Raw genomic sequence first — 22,821 nt, forward strand, 5'->3', positions numbered from 1 at the left:
TGAAAAAAGGTCATTGCAAATGGAGAAAGAGATGCTTTAAATTTGTATGTTAGCATCTGTATCTTCTAATAGTTCAGCTTTCTTTTATTCCAAAAGGTATGTATTAAATCTAAGGCTTGTGTTGGCAAGCTCAAACTAGCTCATTTCAAACCAGCACACAGCATTTCGGTCAATGGAAAAGTGTTTGGAAATCGTGTGGTAATGAATTTAACTCAGTATTAGCAAGTATTAAGGGAACTTTTCAATCCCATTGAATTTCCTTCTTCAAACTAGCAAATTGAAAAATACTCTTCTTGTATACTACAGACATGGTCTTAAGTGCCATGAGCAGCCCTTTGTATCTGTGTAATAGATAGCCAGTTTACAACTGTTCAGACTTCAATACTGATCACTTTAAAGCATTGAAGTAACGTCAGTTTCCATTTCCTGCCTAGTCATCCCTCTATCAGTGAGGAGGGGCTCATACCAAAGGGATAAGGTTTTTGACTGCTGTTTTACAGTTTGGGCTTGAAAATCTGTTCTTATTGCTAGATATACAGACTGATTTTGCATACGGCTAATCCCTTGGGGCGTAACGGTGTAAACTGGAGCCTCTGAGCTGGCATATGGGCGTCTGAGCCGGCCTCGTTTGACCGATTAGATCCAGAGTGCGTTCCCTAATCCGCAACCACCACCCCACATGCTTTGCCGTCGGGAAGCGCCCCTTCGCAGCACCCGTAGCGAGCGGGGCAGGCCCCGCCTCTCCGCGGTCCTTATATAAGTGGGCCCTTTGCGGCGCTGTCTGACTTCGTTCGGCTCTGTAGCAGGACGGAGGCAAGATGGCGTCCACAAGCCGGTACGGCAGGCCGGCTCCGCCGCCCGGGGCGGGGGGGGGAGGGCGCCATCGCCATCTCTCCCTGCCTAGGGCACAGGAGAGGAGATGGCCGCGTTGTCCCTGCTGCTGCTGCCTGGGGAGGGACTGGTGTCTGTCGCTCCGTGCTCTCGGTTCGTGGCGCAGCCGGTTTCCCGTGTGTCGGGCTGCCCTGTGCGCGGCTCCCGGGGTGGCTGCAGGGCCGCGGAGGGCTAGGCCTCTCTGGGTTGCTCCGTGTGGGCTGGGCCCAGCGCGGCTGGAGATAGGGAGCGCCGGGGCTGAGCCCGCCGGTTTGCTGCTTCGTGGCGTTAGCAGTCGGCAGCGGTCTGAAGGGAAGTGAGCGGTTTGGGGGGGGTGGTCCCTCGGTATTACCGGCGCTGGTGATCCAGCCCTTTATCCTGTAGAGCCTAGCGGAGCGCGGGTTGCGCCTAGCTCGGCTGGGCTGGAGATATGCCATAAGGCCGGAGATCGAGTGCCTTCTGCGCAGGCCGGTGTCGCTCACTCTCAGCGCAGCCTTTGAGTCCAGGCGTGTGCTCCCTGGTTTGACTCCAGGTTATCGGGTCCTGAAAACAGCTTTTAGGCTCCCACCCTAAATCCGTACCGGTACTAGGCGGTGGCCAGACCTGTTGAGTATCGGGCTTTTTCCCTGGAGATGCATCGAGGTTTTCTTTCAAGTCAGGAATGAAGGGAGGTCCATGGAGCGGGACTGTGGAGTGCCTCTGCGACTCCTGCTGAACCCGTCCTGGTATCTGGGGAGTGCTTCCTGGTAGTCTTATTACAACGCGGGAGCTATTTGCTGAGACGGACATTTACACACGTGCCATGCATTTTCCTTTATGCTTAACCGAGTGTAGTATACTTAAATATATTGCCTTCATTTTCCTTTAGTGTTTCGAACCTGTATGTTATAAGAAGTACGGTTGTAGATATATAGATAAATGAGTCAAAATTGGGATAGGAAGACTAATTTTCAGAATGCTTTGTGAAGGCAATGTCTAAACCCAAACACCAGTAGTGTTTTTTCCAGGCCTCTGGATTTGTTTTCTTTTGCTTAGTGTGTCACTAGCCTTTGGATTAAAGCGAGATATCAGATGATGGTGCGTGCTTTGTCAACTGTTTTCTTGTCACAAAACTACTGGCTGGCAATAGTGAGAAGGAAGGTATTTTAAAGAGCTTCTGTGTAGTATTTGGATATAAATTACATCTGAAGATCTAGTATGTACATGTTCTTTCTGGAGGCTTTATTATTAATAATGATGTTGATTTTGTTTTCCTTTCAAGTCTTTCTGAACAGTTACTGGATTAAAATGGGGTGGTTCTATACTTTTGACTCATCAGAAATACCTAAAGAATAAAAATTTAGATGGAATGTGTAGATTAGACTGAAATAATGGACTAGTGGAGAGGGGAGAACTCAGATAAATTTAAGTTTTGATAGGATATTTCCTGCAATTGAAAGGATTAGAAGTTATATTTTGGCATAATCAGGTTGAGGTTGGTGAATGCTCATGATAAATTCTTTGTGATCACTTTCTGTGCCTTCTGCTTTTTAGCTCGAGCAAAATGGTTTTGATGAGTATATGGGCACCAATTGTAAATATTCAGTTTTGAAATGACTGATTTTAACATAATTACTGAACAGTCACTGGTAGCTTGAATGAGGTTATTTACTTTTAAAACACTTATTATCCTACTGAGTAATGAAAAGCTGTTGTGTTAAATAGTGCTAATGCTTTATAGAAAGTCTTTTGTATATCTGCTGTAATTCTTAAAGATGCATGAGTGTTAGAGATCCCTGTTAGCAGAGCAGTTGTCTCATAGTCCTCTTCATGAGCTGATTGCTTTTGTTAAAATACAACAATTAATGAGTTGTTTAATTTAAAATGGGTCTTTTTCTTCAAATACTGGAAATATTAAACCAGATATAGAACCAGGTATTTTCTAAGCATGTATGTTATGTTTGCACTACTTCCTGAATGAAGGACCTGGTAAGTAATACTGATCTAGTTAGGAGTGAAAACACTCACTTGCAATGAAGCAGTCACCACTAGCTTCTTGGGGAGCTTCATGTAGTGATAGACTGCACTTAATCAAGTCTGTTAATTAGATTTTTGATGTTTTAATTTGGAGTGGTTTTGGTACAAGGATGCATCACAAAAATATTAGGAGATTAAGATGGCCTGAAGTCTTAATTGTTAAATATAGTGCTACAGCATTTAAAAGGTGAAGTTCAGGTGTTAAGGTTAATATTCTATCATTTAAATGACTGTAAATTCTGCATTACTAAAGTGTTGTTTTCAGCAGGGAACTCTTACACTTTTGGATATGCAGCCTGCTTGATTATAAGTAACAAATGCTTCTAATTTTTTTATTCTTAGCTTGGATGTACTTCCAAGAGTGACTTGCCCAAATCATCCAGATTCCATTTTAGTAGAGGATTACAGAGCAGGTGATATGATCTGTTCCGAGTGTGGGCTAGTAGTAGGTAAGTAGCCATTCATACTGTTGTAAATTACCATATAACCTGTGTGTGTAGATTTGTTTTCCCACAGAACTAGTATATAGTACTTTGAGTATTAAAAGACTTTTTCTTCATGCCTAAACGTTTTATGATGTTCTGTTGGCTGAAGGCTTCCTGTTTTGAATAGTCTGCCTTTTGGTAACTTCTTGCCTTATGAAAAGAATGAAACTCTTTTTAAAGCTTGAAAATATGTTCTAATATTGAATTAGGGTATTGTGCTGTCTACTCCAGTATTCTGTCTTTAGTAATGACTGTTTTTTTTCAGTCAGGAAAGTACAAGAAATGTAATAAAAGCTCTTTGTCAAATAACTTGCTTAAGGAAAAAAATAAAAAAAAAAAAATATTCTGTTTTCCCTTGGTTAGAGGTTATCTTCTGCTTTGGAGGAATTCTCTTTATATCCTTGCCAGCACCTGTTCTTGTTAATTGCTTCTCCTAAGGTTTGCATGACTATCCAAAGTAAATACCCAGGTTTTCCTCTGGAGTTCTGCTAAGCTCTCTTATTCAGTTCATGTGGCAGCAACTTCCACAGTCTAAACTGTGTTTCAAAGTATAATGGAATAAATAAAATGAAAGTCCTTTTGAATAAGAGGCAGAGAGAACCGTGCTGTCATAGAACATGCTGCATGCTCATTTTCATGTATCTTTCCTAGGATGAGCATCTTACTGTGCATCTTCTTGTCTTTATTCCTTTTGCATGGGAAATTTTTCATGGTCCTGTTATGGTCATTCTTTAAACCTCATTTATTTCTATTATTTTTTTTATACATGCTGTGACCAGAAGAAACTCCTCTGAGGGTGCATATTCAGGTGATTTGTTCAGTGATGCTAAATATTTCAGATGGTTTTATATTTCTCTCTGTCCTAGACTGTGGTGATTTTATTGGCTCTTGTACTGAATTGAAGTTCTTCATACAGGTGTTATCATAAAGTTAAATGTTTAATACGTTGTGGCAAAAGTAGTACTAATTTAGCTAGGTAATTAAAATATGTTCCTTTTTATGCAAAAAGCAAGCATCCACATAGTTTAAGTAAATGTTAAAACATTGAACCTGGAGTACCAGTTTCCTTTAAAATGACAAAACCATTTAAAATCAAGGCAGAGGATTGTCACTGGCTTTGTTAAAAAAAGGGCTGGTTTAAGTTGCATAAATTCTGATAAATATAATAAATTTGCTGGTTAGAATTTAAAATGGCCATAGTAATATTTCCTATTGAAATATGGTAATAGGTGTCTAAGTTACTGCTTAAAAATGGTTTAGTTCATATTCAGTGCTCTGGGTGGCTGCCATAGGAGTTAAACTAAAATATAGAAAAGCCCATTTTCATCAGTTAGCAACTTAAAGGTAATTCTGGCTTTAGAAGAAGAGGGAGAGGTTTTGCTTGATCCATTTCATCGTTAGGAACTTGGGAGCTTCCCGGAAGTCTCAGTTCATGTACCTTCTGTTACCTAGTCACAAGGTGTTCTTGCTGCGGTTTTACTCTCTGCTCTCTTCTGAATCAATAGGATTGGAGACTTCTTGAACTTCAGCATTTCTGATGAGCAGAATCATTAATAACTTTACACAAACTTTTGTCAAGCTGAATTTTCAAAATGTGTTTAAAATGGTCTTAGTCTTTACAGCTAACATTAGGGTAAAAAAAAGTAGTGTGTTTTTTCTTTAAGCATGCTGTGTATTTTAAGTAGGCCTTTCTATAGATTTATCACTAAAAGGTTTTAACGTTTACTTTTGTGATGCTAATTGCTCTCATTCTGTCTTGCCTCTCTTCAGCAGTACAGTTTACCTGCATGTGTTCAATTCATTACCTAGGGTATCTAACAGCTAGTTTGGAAAAAAACCAATTAAATCAGATGAAGCTAAGTAATTGAAAAGTGCATGAGCAAACAGAAGTGTTTATATTCAGTGTTTTCTCTTCTGTTCTGGTAAGAAATTTAGAGAAGGAGAAAAAATGCTCCAGTTCTTGATGCCTGTTTGTGGGTGATGGGTGTGAAATAGGGATGTTTCAAAGGAGTGAAGGCAAAATTCTGTTTCCGAATGATAACTTCTGTGTGTTTGTTTCACATTTCTTGATACAAATTCCCCTTAAGAGAGGAGTGATTTCATTTCCTGTTCTTACATAGAAAAGTTGTGAAATTGAGTTCCAGTGCTTACCTAGGTCGTCCTGTGTAGCTGATGGGAATAGGGACCCCTGAGAACATGTCTGGAGGTGGGCTGAAAGTTAGTAGGATCTTTGTCACTGAGGGGGATCAGTTAAAAATCCAAAAGACTCAAATAAAAAAGATCAAAAGACTCTGGTATAGGTGGGGCTCAATGGTAAAGGCTGACTTCATGCATTTATTTTATTGTTATGTTTAGTACTGTGACTTCACTGATTTTTGTTTGGTTTTTAGTACAGTGTAGCTGAAATCAGATGAAGAGTCTTTGACTAGGTGTATTTTCCACTTGAGGTTTTTCTTGCTTGCTATGGCAAAGTACTACAAAGTGTGAGTTAAATGTACAACTGTGTCAAAGGATAATATAGCTGGTGCATAGATAACTTTCAGGATTGTAATCAATCTTCTGGGAATATGAGATGGAATTAGTATTGTGACTGAGATTGTATTAGGTCTGTAGCTGGGAGGGTAAGAAATGGGTAAGTTTGGGAGAGCAGGAGGCTAGGAAAAGGAGAAGCTTATCTCTAGCAGTTGAATTCCATGTCTTACGTAGAGCTGTTTATTGGAAGTATTACTTTATTCAAAGTTGCTTTTTACTTACAGGTATTGTTCTTAGCGTCTCAACAAGATGGAAATTTGAACTTAAATTCAGTATGCTGGTTTTTTTCTTTGCGTTTTTCACTTGTTTGGAGTAAACTGCTGTTTTGCTGTCCAGTATTGAAACAATTAGATCTTGTCATGTCAGTATGATTGAAGCTGAGGGCTGGTTTATCATTGCTTCTAAATATAGTTTCAGTCTACTAAAAACTCTAATCCCTTTTCATTGTTACCTTTCCTGGGTTAACTTATGTTCCACCTTTTCATAGTAACTGTTTCCAGCTTGTTAACTTTTCTTCCTGCTTATTGCCTTTTACATGAAAAGCTGTTGAAGACTTTGGCAGTTAGCCTGGAATGGCATGCATCTGAAATTTTGCAAATCTGTGTCCAAGTTTATCTGCTGTTGTAAGTCTGTTTTATTATCCATAGTTCTCTGAAATCATTCTAGGACTTATGGTAGTGTGAGTGTTTGTGCTGACTTAAGAGTTCACCAGCAGGGTTCTTTAGATTTGGAGAAGTGGTTAGTTCTGTGTTTATTTAAAACATCGGCCATGTCTCAGTCTTCAGACAGACTTGATGGAGGGAGAATTATGTTGTTCAAGAACACAAGGCTAGTATCTCCTTCTTGACAAGTAAATATTTTATTTGCAGCCTTTTTTACTACCTAAAAGGTAGTAAGTCAGCTGATAATCCAGAAGGAGCTGAAAGCAGTATCATCGTGAAATACAAGTAACTGAATTTTCTCAATATAGCAGAGTGATGAGCTGAATTTCAGAGCAGAGTAAGAGTGATTCTAGGGGCGTGTACAGCTGTGTAGCATCTTGGCTAGGGAGGAACACCTTCATGATCTAAGACATCCCTTAACTTCTGTGTAGTTTCATTATATGTTGTCTTAGTGTGCAGGAGTTGAAGCAGTGAGGAGTTTGGGAGGAGAAGTTAATTTGGAAACAGAAAACAGTTGGAAACAGAAGTCTGTTTTCACCTGATGGGAAGCTTTGGATACATAGCAACTTATTAAAGCTTTGAATCAGATTTTGACCTATATTTAGATGTTTATTCCAGATTTTGTGTATACCTGAGTGTTCAGTTAGAAAATGGGGGGATGGGGGGTAATGTTCAATAGCTTGTAGTCAGCAGTAAGGCTGTTAGGAAATGCTGTCAGAATATTTGGTATGGCTGATGCTTCTGAAAAGTTTGAGATCTAAATGGTGCATCTTAAATTTAGGTATGGTCTGTGAAGAGCAGACAAGATTTAACTGTGCTGCAGATGTTGGTTTTTTGTCTCTGCAGTATAATGAATAAGTGGGAAGGGGCTTTGTGATTGCTTCTCTGGCCAGTCCATTACTCAGGTTGCCTTTCATTAGGGCTAGGACTGATTACATCTATACATCGTTGCTTGTTTTCTGAAAACCAAAGAAACCTGTTTTTTTTTTCTATCAGTTATTGGCAGTATCTTCTAAGTGGAGAAGGTGCTTAAGTATTTCTGCCTTGGGTCCAGTAGAGGCCAGTTACACCTATTCTAGTATCTTTGTACCTCCTGATGTTGAAGTCTCTTCATATTTGGGTGTATGTTCATGGTTATTTCTTTCTGTATTACCAACATTTCAGACTTAAGTGTGAGGTCTCAATTTAAAGTATTATTTAAATAAAAAGGCAGAAATCTTTAGAGGTGCACCTTTATATCTGGTTACTGCTTCTGTGCTTGGTATTCAGAGGACTAAAAAAAATGTCTGACAGAAGTTAGTCCTTGCCAAAAAACCTCTGCATCCACAGGAAAACTAATTAGAAAGGATGCTGATACTTAAATTCTGAGTATGACTTTGTGTGAGCATTCATGGATGCTTAGTTTATGCAGGCGATTCATAATATGAAGTAAATAATTTGCTAGTTTTTTTCCGTCAGCATTTTAAATAGTCTGTTATAAGTCAAGCCCATTTCTACCTTTAAAGATGGGTAATGGTTCTGGCTGTTTCAGCAAGTATGTTTGCAACAGTGGAAACTTTAGATGTCAAAAGGTGGCATGTTTTGTCAAGCTTTGTGAGAAGCTCCACTCTTTGTATGAAATTTCTTGGAGAGTGGAGGAGACTTTCTAGTTAGTGGGTTCTAGGCTGGGAACCAAAGGTGTTTGAGAGCCACTATGAAGAATGTTTCCATTAGTTGAAGTGCTAGATTTATCTAGTGGAGTAACAGTAACAATTGGAATCATCCTATCTAGGGAATGTTTTTTACTTACTTCCTTATCAGGTTGACAAAGTGATTTCAGATAAACAGGGCTACAAATGACTTGAACTCTGATGGAAGAAGAGTCTATAAAGCCTCTTATTTCTGGGATGTGGTGTGTATCAGGTGCAAAGCTTTTCATTGAGATTCTGCATCTTGGAACATCCTTTGCAAGTACTAGAGGTGTTTGTCTTTTAAGGGCCACAAGTCCTGGAGGGGTTTAACTTCAACTGACCAGACTTGTCCACCAGACTGTTTAACATTTTTACTCCATTTCCTTCCTTCAGAATTATTACAAGTTGATGGTTTAGGAAGCTGGAAGTCCTTTGAAATTTGTCATCATTTTGATAAGCAGGAGCTGCTCAATCTTCTGTCACTTGTTTGCCTGCAGTGCCCTACTCTTGTTTCAATCCATAATTGCTTATAGGTACTATAGTTCCTGTGATGCTATTGATGACTGAAAACTAGTTGAGGTTTTCTGTTGGTTTCTTTGTATGTTTGTTTCTTGTTTTGGTGGTTTTTTTTTTTTTGGTTGGTTTTGTTTAACCTGTATTTGTTTAAGCCTGTATTGGTTCCATTTCTTATTTCAATCTTGTGAATAGGTTGTTGGTGATAATGCATTTGTGGTGTTAATGATTTATTGAAAACAAGATAACTTTGTAGTTTTAGAAGCTATAAAGTCGAGTACTACTGCATGGGGCAGTGTGTAAACTAATAAATAAGAACATGGAAGAGTAGGTATCTGGAATGCTGTGTCTAATTCTGGGCTCCGTGGTAGTAGAAAGGTAGAGATTTGCTGGAGCAAGTCTGGCAGGAGGTTTCAAAAGTGACTTAGGGATTGGAGCATCTTCTGCATGAGCCATAGCTGGGACTGTTGGCCTGGAAAGCAGAAGGCTCAGTTCAGCTTGGTTCTGTGCGGTTACATGTCTTCACAATTCTTCCCAGCTTGTAGCCTACCAAGGATTTTCATTGCAGTTTGTCTCATCACCTCATTACTCTGGTTAATAAGGAGTTGACTGAAATGAATTGTAATTCTATATCTTATTTCTCTTAAATTTGGCATTGTAAAATGCTTTTAATTAAAAGTATAATGTATGTGCTCACTAGATGGCAGCAGATTCCTTAACTAACCGTAAGAATGAAACATTAGCAACAGTAGGTATTTAAAATGCAAAGAAACCTTAATACCATATTTGTTAAGATCAAAATATTAGTTTGTAATATATGGAGCTTGATACAGTCAATGGATAGCTAACACTGAAGCTTCCCTGAAAGAGGCTTTAAGAACATACCTTCTCTGAACTGTTTCAAGACTAGATGTGGAAGATAACATTATTTGAGGCTTGAATTTCATCTTATTTCTTGTTTTGTTTAAACATCTTCAATTTGCAGCTGTATTGTCTTCATATAACAGATAATACAAAATGGAAAAAGAGAATAAAATATGTGTGTTATGAGTAACTGCAACATTAAAATAGCTGGGATTATTTCTCTATAAATATGTGATTGTAAATTCAGGGCTTATTGAAGGAAAATATGTTCCCTTGAGAAATTGCGTTCTCTGTTAAGAGGGGGAGCAAACAGATATAATTGGTGTAGACATTTTAAGCTAAATTTTAGGAGTAGTTAGAAATATTTTACTTTCTGATACTGACCTGAGTTTCCTCTTGTGTTTCTGTAGCGCATGCTCATTGCGTTTGGCAGTTGTGAAGAAAAGCAACCTTGGTCTGGGGTTTTCCGTTCTGAATAACAGTTCTGCATTTCACTAAATGAGCTTTTCATATGGTGGGTAATCTGAGTCAGTGAAGGTTGCAGTGTGTGTTTTCATTAGAGCCTGTGTGACAGGCTATTAGACTGTATTTTAAAGAGTAACTGAATACTGGAAGTGTAGTTGACAAAATGAAGTGGGGCAATGGAGGAACACTCATGGTCAGAAAGATGCTTCAAGGCATCAGTCTGGAGGTGGTTCCACAAAGATTTGGTCCTGTAAACTGCTTTTTTTTGTATGTAATTTGGAGGAGGAAGCTGAGACCAACTCATTGGTTTGATGAAAGCTTAAATAAAGGAGTGTCTCACGTAACCACATGGAGTGAAGCTTGTTTTTGTTCAAAAGGACTGCCTGCATCAAAAGGAAGTAGTGAAGGGGATAAGCAGCCACTCCCATACTTATCACAGCTGGTTACCATTACCAAAACCAGTATAATGATGAAGTGAGAAAGCAGAGATGATTTTATAAGGTACTTATTGGAGGCTTATTTTTTACTCTGATGTTTGACTGTCAGGCCCATTTTCCAGGTGCTTCAGGAAAGCCTATCAGTGGTGTGTGACCCAGCCAATTCAGTTTAGGACTTGAAATATTACCTCGGGGCCAGTCTTTAAGGCTGGTTCCTTACACTGCTTTTTGTAAGACTGACTTTATTATTGCAGGACTTAGTTTTGATCACTTAGGGTGGGATTTGATTTCATCTGTACCAACATCACAGTTCCAGACTGGCTCTTATGTTTTGAAGATAATGCCACCAGGTTTTTGTGTGTCCGTGTGTTGAATGGGATGATCAGCTGCTTGTAATCGAGTATGTTTTCCACCTATGGAAACCTTTTGGCCTATTTGTTCCATTTTTGTTCATGTTTCTAGCTTGTGTCACTTTTAGAGAAGCCTTTTGAAAGGTGGAATGTACTTCCTAGGACCTCTGCATGCTTTAAATAAGACTGAGCACATACAGGAAAAACTTCTTTTCTGCAATAGCAGATTTCTTGGCAAAGTAAAAGTATTTGCATACTGCATCTTAATTACACAAATGCTTTATATTCAGTGATCTACTTAACCTTTTCTCACTCTGAACTAGTAGTCTCAGTCCTCTGTTTGTAATATGTTTGCCAAATCAGGCAGTGATATAACACTTTTTTGTTAGAGCAGGAATGGTTCACAACTCACAAGAAGGCAGATCCCTGAGTGAGTCATTTAGGTCATTCCCACTTGTGTGGAAAAATATTACATCATTGCCCTGTACTCAGTGTTCTATTTATACCATGCCAGAATTTTAAGTACATTTTGCTTTTTTTAGATGCTGTAAACAGTATTAGGGGGTTGTCTTAAAGTAAAGTTACTGCTAGGCCATAGAAGGAGCATTACTGAATCAAATATTTACAAAGTCCAGGAGCTAGAGGACATGCTGTCTGCTATTTTAAGCTTGTAGAAAGAATAGTTCTGTGCCATTTTTAACTCTGCTATATTCTTATCCTTCTAGTTTTTTATTTATGTATGTTTCTCCCTCTATTGGTTTTCATTAGAGCAGTAAAATAAGGTGGAGCATAGCTGGTAGCTTGTCTGGCAAATCTCGGTGAGAACACCTCCAGGCTAACTCTAATCTGAATATGTTCTTTTTGGTTGTGGTGATTTCTTATGATTCATTCACAGCTTTGAATTTCAAGCATATTCTTTTATGGTAAGAATAATATTCCTCATTTGGAATAGGAATCCCCTGTGGTAATTGTGCAGTTACACCACTGTCCATTGCTGCTATTTTTTCTGTGGCTTCATATCTTGTATTTCCATTGTTTGAAGAGCACTTTAGTCTGTCAACTTATATTTTCACCAGCTCAAATCAGCCTCTGTGGTTTCATCCTAAGACTTCCATACTGAACATTTTTCTTGCAGTCAAATCTTTTTTTTTTTTTTGGCAGATGTAAGGATAACTGTAACTTTCTAAGTTCTGGATGTTTCTCTGTTTTCTCTGCAGCTCTAGTTGCATTTTGCTTTTTTCCCATTGCCTTCGGCTTAACTTGTAAATCCCAAACATTTTGGTACATTGTCCTGCAAGTTACCGCTGTGTTTGGGAATGCCAACAGGCTGCCCTCTTCTGATGGAGAACTTGGATATGTAAGGTATGATACTTAATAAAATATTTCACACTCAATGGAGACTGTTGCTTTCTGTGAACTCAGGTGACCGGGTCATAGATGTAGGATCGGAGTGGAGAACTTTCAGCAATGACAAAGCCACAAAAGATCCATCTCGAGTTGGGGATACCCAGAATCCTTTGTTGAGTGATGGCGACTTGAGTACAATGATTGGCAAGGTAACACTTAAAATATTAGATTTTACCAAATTTCAGTGTTTTTTTGTCAAGTATGTTTGTATATCTGCAGGGAAAAGTATTAAGAGAATGTATTTACGAAGAGATTTTGTCTGTAAACTGTGGCTCTTTCCTGGAGGTAGCAGGAAAGACCTGACTTCTTCAGCAGAAGAAAGCTTTGCAGTGCTCTGTGGTTACTTGCCACTCATTGGTGTGCTGCTATGAATAGAAAAGCTGATGTTGCAATCTTTAAAGAAACCCTTTGACTTAGCCTGTGTATTAGGGATGATTCTGAAATAACAGAATAATTAGTTTTGAGGTCTCAATAGCTGGTACTGCCCAACTTAAACTGTCATATTTTCATAAGAAAATCTGTATCAGGTTAATATTAGAGACCTGGAGATCTGCATGCACATTGTACATGTTCTTCCAGTTAATGTTCAGGCACTAGATGTGCTGAATTCTTTCATGGTGTGAGTGCTCCAGAAGAAAGTATAGAATGTACATTTGAGTTGAAAATTAGTGGTACAGCCATTTCCCTTGCAGTTTCCCCTGAGAAAACAAGCAAGGATAATTGCACAAATGCACTGCCTTCAATGATTGAAGTAGTGACTCAGGTAAATTTTCATTGTTGCCCTTTGTGTTCTGCTTTTTTTTTTTTTTTCTGAAAGATCCAAATTGATTTTTGTGGATTTCTTGCCTGTTTCATGAGAGCTGGTCCTCAGCTCTCTGCTGATAAATAACTATTAAAAAATGCATCGCTGCTTTGTGTGTGGTGGTACATGCACACTAGGGTTTCTTAGAAGCTTTTGTTCCAGTGATCTTGCTAGGATGAAGACGTAGATGTACTTAAACATGTATGGATATGTGTATGGATACTTCCTGACCAAGAGTTCTTCACAGAGATGAAGTCACCTAGTGAGTACAGATACAGACAGCTGATTTTTCTCCACTGGTGAAAAGGAAACTTTCTGTTCAAAGAATCATCCAAGTAGATGCTTATGTTTTGGACAACTCCAAGCATTGCTGCCCGCCAGATTTTGGGATGCCTTACGGTGGCTTTTAGAATCCATTCAGGCAAAGAAATTTCGGCACTGTTCCATTAAAAAGATTGGCATTGCTAAGTAGCTCTGTGAAGTAGTGTTGTAGAATCACTGGAGTTTTAATGTGACCTCTATAGATCCAGAAAGATTGCAGATCTCGGGGCTTGGATTTCTGTTACTGATTTGTCAGCTGTGATAAAGATCAGAAATACACCTTTAGAGACAGATGGAGAAATGGAGTGTTTGCTCCAGGTTCACCCTGTTGTCTTGTTTGGGGTCTGTATAAATACAGGGTTTGTTTATTGGGGGTTCAGTTTGATTCAGTAGGTGGGATGACCTTCTGAGCTCTTTTAAGAACCCCTGTGTTCAAAAATACTTCAGCTAAAGGTATAGAATTTGTATCCAGGTGTACAATTAGTTGTGCTGTTAACCCTCTTCTCTCTGGAGGCTGAGATCCTTGTATAAAGTAAGAGGGATAGCAGCCCTAGAGAGAGAATTGGAGATGGACATTCATGTAGTTAAACAATTTTGCTGTTACCCAGAACATATGAAATAAGTATGACCAAACTTGCCATAGCAAGGAGTGCCATTCAGTGAAGACAGGACGTAGGAATGTCCATGTGGCATGAACCTATGAGAACTGTGAATAAAAACATCCAAGTACTAGAAGAACCAGGATCAGATTGGAGAGGGGGCTGGCTGTCCTACTTGGGTATTTTATTTGCAGAGGGAGGAATTGCAGAAGAGAGACAGGAAGTTGGGAATCTGTTTGACAAACCAAGATGTGTTCTGTGCAAGAGTTCCTGTGTTTGGTTTGCTGCTGACCTGGGACTGTGGGATATCAGCTCATTGATGTGACTGTGTATCAGGAGCTGCTTTCCACCCCCACCCCCCCCCCCCCCCTCAGAGAATGGCTTATATCAGCAAATGCTGAAGAGGTTTCCTGTCAGTGCAGAAAGAGCATGAATTTGCAGCAAAACTAAAGGAAATAGTACATTTCTGAAGCAGTTGTCTGAAGTCCCTGCCAGGAGTAGGCTGGGATGAGGATTGACCTAGATATGCACAGTGGTTGAATAAAGGTGAAATTGGTGTAGTCAGTAGGAGGATAAGTAGTATCTGACACAGTACAGAACAGCCTTCATGAATTCCAGAGAATGAAGCAGGGCAAGATTGTATTTTCTCAGTTAACAACAATTCTTAGAGTGTCCTGGAATGGACCCCAGATTTGTATGCCAAAGATTCCTCTGGCATGGGACAGGGAACAGAGGTATTCATTTCTGCTTGAGGTAGAGCTAATTAGAGATAGAATCTTTAAATCAAATAAACCACTCCCACCACCAAAAAGCCCCTACTTCAAAACCCAAACACAACCTGTGCTGTGGAAAATCCAAAAGAGAGGGACATTAATACAATGTGCAATGAGAATTATCAGAGATCTGTTGTAAACTCCTGGGAATGTAGGTGGAAATGTAATCTGAACCACTTGCCAGTTACAACTGTCAAGTTCTGATGACTGGCTGTTGCCTTGAAATAGTCAAGGAAGGGGATGGTTCTGCCTCACAGCATGGTTTGTACTCTCTGTGCTGCTTCAGGACTCCTCTCTGCTGGGAGTATGTGGTCTTTATCTACTAGCAGCAAAAGAGAGGCTGCTTTGCCCATGCAAAGGGATTACTTACTAATTGGTTTTACTACTTAAGGGACCCATCTGTCTGAGGCAGCAACAGCCTGCTTAGGAAGAAAGATTAATGTGTCTCTGCAGAAGAGGATGAATAGCATAGTTGGCTCTGGTAGAAGTAGTTTGCATTTGTCAGACGGATCTTTAGGATATTGGCGCAGACCTGTATCTCTGAAGGTACTGTGTACTGTGCTTGATCTGGTGGCCATTGCAGATCAATTGGAGGTGTGGTGAAGTCTGGTATTAGTTGTGACTTGACTGCCTGAAGATTTCAGTTCTAAAATCCTCAACAAAAAGAGCAAGCAGCTTATAGAACTGCTGTGATGTGAAGAACTCTCTAAGAGAAAACTTTAAGATTTGCCACCTATCTTGTGGAAAAAGTTGTTGTCACCCTTAGTAATTAATCCATTAGTTTTTGTAGTAACTGCAATTACAAGAGAATTTAGGTTGGTCGAACAAGAAACTAGTGCAATCTGTTGGTACAGAATTCCTATCCTTTGATCAGATGCCCCTGTAAGAAAGCTGGCTGTTGTCAGACTGCGTGGCCTGGATCTAAAAGTGCTATATTGAGCAGCAGTGGCAAGACACCAAGGGCTGATGGTTGAAAAAGAAGAAAGGCTCCATCAAGCTGTGTGAGCTGGTTATACTGGGCAAGAAGACTGCCATATCTGGGGGCATTCCTTGGCGCTGTGGATAACATCAAGTCAATGATGTGGATGATACTTCTGGTCTCTGCTATTAAAGGCCTACAAAGCTGTTGATTGCCAACACCATAAACCAACCTCCACTGTGCCCCTTCAGAGATCGCCACTGTTTACTGGACTGTGTTTTCTCACTTTACCTGTCTTTGAGGCTGTTTCCAGGGTTGTACCCATGAGGTTTCCACTTTGTTTGGAAGCCAAACAGGTAGAACTTTGACAGGTACCTTTTTTTGCTGAGATGGGAAAGGTACGAATAGATGTCTCATAAAGGCCACAACAGTAAAACACACAATTCCTAAACTCAATTTGATTTCAGTTAAAACTGTTTGGCTTCTGTTTTTTCCATGAAGAGAAACTGACTCCTAACATGATTGTCAGGGGCTGAAGCCAAAAGGATTATCCTTCGATTGAAAGGTGAAGAAGGAAAGTTGATGATGCATTTCAATAGTAAATGCAGGGAGAGTTGTGGTTTACCTAAGTGGTTGAGATAGAAGAGGATTTTCTAACCCTTTTATAGTTGTGAGCTGTATGCTGGGTATGACTCTTGGAAAGTGCTCATACCAACAGGGTATGTAAGAATACTTGCCTATAGCTGCATTGGTAGCTTCTATATACATAAACAAATGTTCAGAAGAAAAAGTAACTGTAAGCAAGAAAGGCAAACATGAGAGGTAAAGGAGAACCATTATCACTATTAACTACTACTGCTAATGTTCTAGGTGCTGTATAGTGGACCAGGGGAAAACCCGGTGGTGAAGAGGAATACTTGATGACCCCAGTAATGTGTTGCAGGCCTATGAGTGGTGGCCAGGAAGGAGGCTTTTGATTTGAGAATTGTGTATATTTGGGCCAAGAGAAGTCATTCTGGCATAACTGCTAAAAGAAAGGCCTAGTGTTGCAGATATGTTTAATGCTCTTTGTGGCCTCAAGTTAGATGTGCTTGATTCTTGCTCTTTGTTTACCTTTAAACCTTACTAGGAACCTTTGGATAGTTGGAGGTGCTCATCCAGTCAAGGAAATGGCATTGCATTTGGAGCAGCTCTTTTCTGTGTTGTTGCCAGGATCACTTCTGGGTGTTTTTTTCATCTGAAAGGATGTTTGAAGGAATAGGAAAAACTCAAGAATAATCTTTGAATCCAGCATCTGTCATAGAGAAACTTGGGAGGGAGGGTCCTGTGCTGGAGTCCTGTCTCCACAGCAGGATGTGTGTGCACCACAGATACAGGTCTTGCAGTAGAGGTCTGCAGTGAGCTCATCAGAAGTGGAGTGTAACTGGAGTCCTTGCGTGTGGGGAAGTGGAACAGTGTAAGTGAATGGTCAGGAGAGAGCATTGCGAGTGTCAGCCAAAGAACATGTATTAAATGCAGATGTGTACCACAGAGATTATAGAATTAGAGGCTGTTTCAAAATAGAAAGGCAATTCCCAAGAACACGGATCAGGAGAGAGGAAATGAGCTCTGATTCCATCTGGGCAGCTCAGAGACATGGCGGTATTTACAGACATGTTTAAGATTGATGGTTTATTGAAGACAAATTTTAGATCTGTAGTTGGGCAAAATCAACTGCGTATTTAATAGAAGTATGAAGTTTTCACTATTGGTTGTAAGGTACAAAGAAAAAAATGCATGTTTTAAGCTTGTTTTGAAGTTGCCAAGTTGAGTTGGTGGCTCTTACGTCTCCAAAGACCTAAAGCTTTTCTTTTAGGTTTTCCTGGAAAGGCAGAATATATGGATATTTACATTTTGCCACAATTAAGGCTTGCAACTGCTAGCAGTCACAGTATCATACTGGTTTTGAATAGGTCATTGGTTTGGATGTTCTCTTTGCCTATGCCTTCATTTTCACAATTGAGTTGTCATTTTAACAACTGTTTTCCATTTGGCCATAGAATTCAGTTTTCTTGACTTGCTGGTCTACCACAGTGCAGATGCAGCTCAAATGATGCATGGACCTCAGTGTTGGTGGCAGGAGTATTGAGATGCACACACTGGCTACAGAGTATTCATTTTGTTCTTCAAACTGTCACATGAAGAGAGAAAAATCCCTCTGTGCTCCATTGTCCTCAGAAACCAATTCACCATTTGAGACTTGTGCCAAGTATAGAACCTGATGTTTGGAACACTGCTCAATTGTATGATTTACTTCAGTGATGTTCATTTGCCCAATTGTTGGAACTGAATGCCTTGAATTAAGATGTATAAAGCTGGAAGATGTTTGCTCTTGAAATGAGGAGGAAGTTGCTTGTGTTTTTATTGATGGTAAAAGGTTCTTTTCTCAGGGCACAGGTGCAGCAAGTTTTGATGAATTTGGGAATTCAAAGTACCAGAATCGCAGAACTATGAGCAGCTCTGATCGTGCAATGATGAATGCTTTTAAAGAGATCACCAACATGGCAGACAGAATCAACCTCCCTAGAAATATAGTTGTAAGTTCATGTCTCCCTTCCTTAAATTGTTCTGGCATTGACTTAGTTAGCATAATCTAATGAGCACATGAATTTTTGATACTGCTGCTAATTAAATGGCCTTGAGTTAATTAAATTTAGTTTTCTTGCATTGAAGGATCGAACAAATAATTTATTCAAGCAAGTGTATGAGCAAAAGAGCCTGAAGGGAAGGAGTAACGATGCTATCGCTTCTGCTTGTCTCTACATAGCCTGTAGGCAAGAAGGTGTTCCAAGAACATTTAAAGGTAAGGTTTTGGTGATACAGATAGAATTTTGCTATGAGTAAAGGTCTAGTTACTGTCACTGTAGGAGGTTGGTTTTCTCATTCCTGGACTTGGTTGAATTGGCTTTTCTCAGCTATAGGTCACTTTTAGGGGAGGCAGGGAAGGGAAATGTGTTACACTTGTGGAGTAGGCTCTCAGGCATGGGTCATATGTATTAAAATAGGCAGCTGAAAGTCATGCTGAATGTGGGTGAAACTTAAAAGGTTTTGCTTTGAAAGAATGATGGGGACTCATGAACTTAAACCAACAGTTCTGCAGTAAATATGTGCAACTGGTCCCTGACAGGGATACACCTTCTTCTGACATTGAGGGTCAAATTCCCATAACCAAGCAAACTGTGTTAGCTCCTTACAAAAAACATTCACTGACTGAAGTGACTGGGAGGTTTCACAATATACAAAGCTTATTTAATGATGGTGGTCCTTGTGACATTGGCCTTCTTTGAGGTCTTAATATATTGAGAATCAAATCTGACTGTTTTGGGGGAACAGAAGCCTGAAGTTCAATTTTTACTCTTGATTTAGAAATCTGTGCAGTGTCCAGGATTTCGAAGAAGGAAATAGGCCGGTGCTTTAAACTGATTTTGAAGGCTCTTGAAACCAGTGTTGATCTCATTACAACTGGAGACTTCATGTCAAGATTCTGTTCCAATCTGGGTCTTCCCAAGCAAGTACAAATGGCAGCAACGCATATTGCCCGTAAAGCTGTGGAATTAGATTTGGTTCCTGGGAGAAGCCCTATCTCTGTAGCAGCTGCAGCTATTTACATGGCATCACAAGCTTCTGCAGAGAAAAGGACACAAAAAGGTAAAACCTCCTTCCTTTTTATCTTCCTTCCTTCCCTGTGTCTTGCTGCTTGAAAGGGAATTGGATGTTACTGTAAAATTTGGATGAGGTCTGTGCAAGGAGTGATAAGCTGCTATTCTGATTGCATACAGCAAGGACCAAACCAGGATCTCCCACTTCCCAATTGAAAACTGTGTAATTTGCTATGCTAAGTATAAACCAAGTTCACTTTCTTCTGGCCCTAGGAATTGGATTCTTGAATGCAGTGGACCAGTGCATTCAGATTAGCATAATTTTAGCTTTACCTGTGCTATTGGTGTGTGTACCTTCTGCAATAAAACACCCCATGTGCAAACAAGGGGTAGTTACATGTAGTGTTACAGTGTTAGGCTTTAGATTGCAGAGTTTTGAATCAGTCTAGCAGCCAGGGAATCAACTCCTACAAGCCTTGATGAAGATTGGAAGTGGTGGGACAGCAGGCTTGGATAATAGATCACCTCTCGCATTACTCTCTTCTGGTAGGGTAGCCCTTAGGAAGCCAGGAAAGAGTTCAGGGCTGCTCTTGAGCTCCAGAACAGTGTGTATCAGCTTCTGGAGCTGAAGAGAATTGGGCCTGCGTGGGAGAAGCGCATAGGGAAGGAAAGGAGGTAAGGCTGCAGTGGTTAAACTTGGTGTAACAAAGGATTCCAAGTGCTAGTAGCTGGCTGTGGGGAGCTCTGATGTGTCTAGTCTAATTGAGAGAAGAAACACTTAAAATCTAGCAATTTCTTAGTGGAGACTTGCTTTTAGGTAGAGAATCTCTCTAAAGTTGTGGTGCCTTGTTCTGCATTAATCACTGCTTATTCTGTCCCAGGAGCTTTTGTCATGGTGACAAGGTCCTGGGCATGTGAGTGATCTAGAGCTCAAAGAGCATGGTGCCTTCAGCCTTGCTCACATTGAGCTATTGGATTGTCCCTTAAGAGTGATTGACATGGCTCCACACTCCTTCAGTGTCCTCAGACAATGCTTTTGTGCAGTTCAGGATTTTAATTCCAAACTTGGTTAAATATGGAATAAATTGTGTCTGTGCATCTCAACCAAGTGTTTCCTCAGCATGCTAAACAGTGCTGTATGCCCCTGACACATTTCTCTTGGCCCTCCTCCAATTTGAAACTAGTATTATTTCAAGGTTGATAGCATAAGTTAGATGGTGGCATGTGAGAAGACAGTTAAATGTACAAAGTATTAGTCACTGTGGTTAACTGTTTTTACCGGGCTGCTGCGAGAATCAGGAATTGAGCAAAGTGTGTGGCACATGTTGATAAATCATGCTTGCTGATTTCTTCTACACAAACAGCAGAAGTGGAAACTAATCACTTCTCTGTTTTTTGTCTTAGAAATTGGTGATATTGCTGGTGTGGCTGATGTTACAATCAGACAATCCTACAGGCTGATCTATCCTCGAGCTCCAGATCTCTTCCCAGCAGACTTCAAGTTTGATACCCCAGTGGACAAACTACCACAGCTGTGAAATTGTAGAGTTACTTTCAATTTCTATTAACCCCCCCTATGCCCCCAAAACCAAGAAACTTCTGATTTTTTTGCCTATAATAAAGGATGTACAAAGTGTTAATATTGAGTCTTCATGTTGTGGAACTGGAGGATATGGAGATGGAGCACAACTGCTGGGATGCAGCACACATTCCAAGGGTAAACAAACTCATTGTGTGGCATTTTGTATGTATATATTAGTGGAATTAAATATTTAATGATTGTCGCAACAAACTTAATTTCCTATTGTTGTACTGATTTAGATTTCTTTTGTAGGCATCTAGTAAGATGTATTTTGGAAAATTGAAAATACGATGTAATTCCCAAATAAACCATTTTCCAGAAACACCACTTTGTGAACATGACTGCAACTTGACATGGGGTCAGGGGCTGCTTCAGTGTTCTTGGCTCTCTAGTGTGGCTTTAGTATTGGTAGCAAGCTGCACAGCTGAGTGGGTGACTTGACCCAGAGTGCAAGCAGTAGCTGAGAAGCGGTTACAATATCTGCACAAGCGCTGCTGGGTCTGTGGGCTGTTGTGAAATGATGAGTGCCATCCTTGGCACTGTCTCCGTGATTCTCACTAATGTCTCTCTGCTTCACTCCTGTGAATCTGACAGAACCAAGTAGCTGAAGAGAAATGTAAGGACTCTTTAGTTGCATCACAAAGTTGTCAGGCATTCAAGGTACTGCACAAAGGAAGGTAACAAGTATTTCTAGTGAGTTTTTGTTGAACATCTCACCCTGCAGCCTGGCTGGCCAGTGGTCAAGCTTTTTCTGCTGTTACATTCCAAGTGTGAGCACTTGCTTGTTTGAAATGATGGGCCAGGTGCTAAGGAGAGAAGGCCAGAAGTTGCTTAGCCCCCCTCCCCCCAGCCAAACTAACAGCTTTGGAAACTAGCTGCCTCTTGACAGTGTCCCTTTGTGTGCAAAGCAACACATGCACTCAACTGGGAGTCTTTTGGTGCCCAAGTTAATTTTGTGTCACAGGTGCAAATTAATTTGTATTACCAAAATGAACAGCTGAGGGGTGAGCTTGCTCTACATCTGGTCCTCAGCCAGCCAGAGGGCAGTGCTAATAGCACCCACTGTCAATAGACCCCACTGTTCTAGTGCTGGTTTAGTTTAATCCTCTTGGGCCAGTTGAGACTATGGCAATGTGGCAGCTCAACACTGTTTTTCCCTGTGAACAGGAGAGGCCACACGGTTGCGTTACACTGCTGAGGCTGTTGGTTGCAGTCCTGAAAACTGCTGGTGCAGATGTTGAAGGTGGTGGTCTTGGCAGGCTGGAGGGATTGTATTCTAATAGCTAATGCATTTCCTTAAACTTTGCTGCAACACTTTCTATTACCTGGGTTTTCTCTGAGCTGTTCTACCTCATCCATGGGAGAAGGTGAGATGCTTTGTGTCAGCAGGGCCTGACCTTTAATGTACTGTTACAGTTTGAATGCAAAGGTGAAGGTTATTTTACAGTGAGTGTACTGTAGAGCAGAATGTTACATCTACTACATACAGGTTAAAAATGGCTGAAACTTAGATTTACAACAATGCTCTAACTTGAAATGGTTTCAGGCATTATGCATGAACACTTGACATGCGAGTGGTGAGAATCTGCAGTTGAAATTGTTACATACAGCACAAGTTGCCTGGACTACAATGTAAATACATCTGTGCAGAGATAAGGAGTGCAGCAGGTGAAGGCAGGGTCATAGTATCCTGACCTGGCCCTGCCTCTTCCTGCCATCCTTAGTATGGAGATAGTAGGAACAGTGCAGCCCAGTCAGTACTAGCCCTGTGCTTCAAGGGGCCTTATAGTCTGAAAACCAGTTACTGCTGGTCCCAGTAGACTATGGTTAATGTGAAACATTAACCATAGTTAACTAAGCAGAAAAAAAAGTAACTGAATTCACTTTTCAGCAAGCTGCTTTGAAGCTAAGGAATG

General features: G+C 40.3%; 1 protein-coding gene across 1 annotated transcript; it reads left to right on the top strand.

Annotated features, from left to right (window-relative positions):
• Positions 1-747: 747 nt before the first annotated feature.
• GTF2B (general transcription factor IIB) lies at positions 748-21,229 on the top strand. The gene is made up of 7 exons (XM_065675569.1): positions 748-835; positions 3,229-3,335; positions 12,287-12,420; positions 18,115-18,261; positions 18,398-18,527; positions 19,091-19,372; positions 20,728-21,229. Exons 1-7 carry the CDS (start codon positions 819-821, stop codon positions 20,859-20,861), a joined length of 951 nt encoding a protein of 316 aa, XP_065531641.1. The 5' UTR covers positions 748-818; the 3' UTR covers positions 20,862-21,229.
• The last annotated feature ends 1,592 nt before the right edge of the window (positions 21,230-22,821 follow it).

Source organism: Lathamus discolor, chromosome 3 (genome assembly GCF_037157495.1).
Source record: "Lathamus discolor isolate bLatDis1 chromosome 3, bLatDis1.hap1, whole genome shotgun sequence".
NCBI lineage: Eukaryota > Metazoa > Chordata > Aves > Psittaciformes > Psittacidae > Lathamus > Lathamus discolor.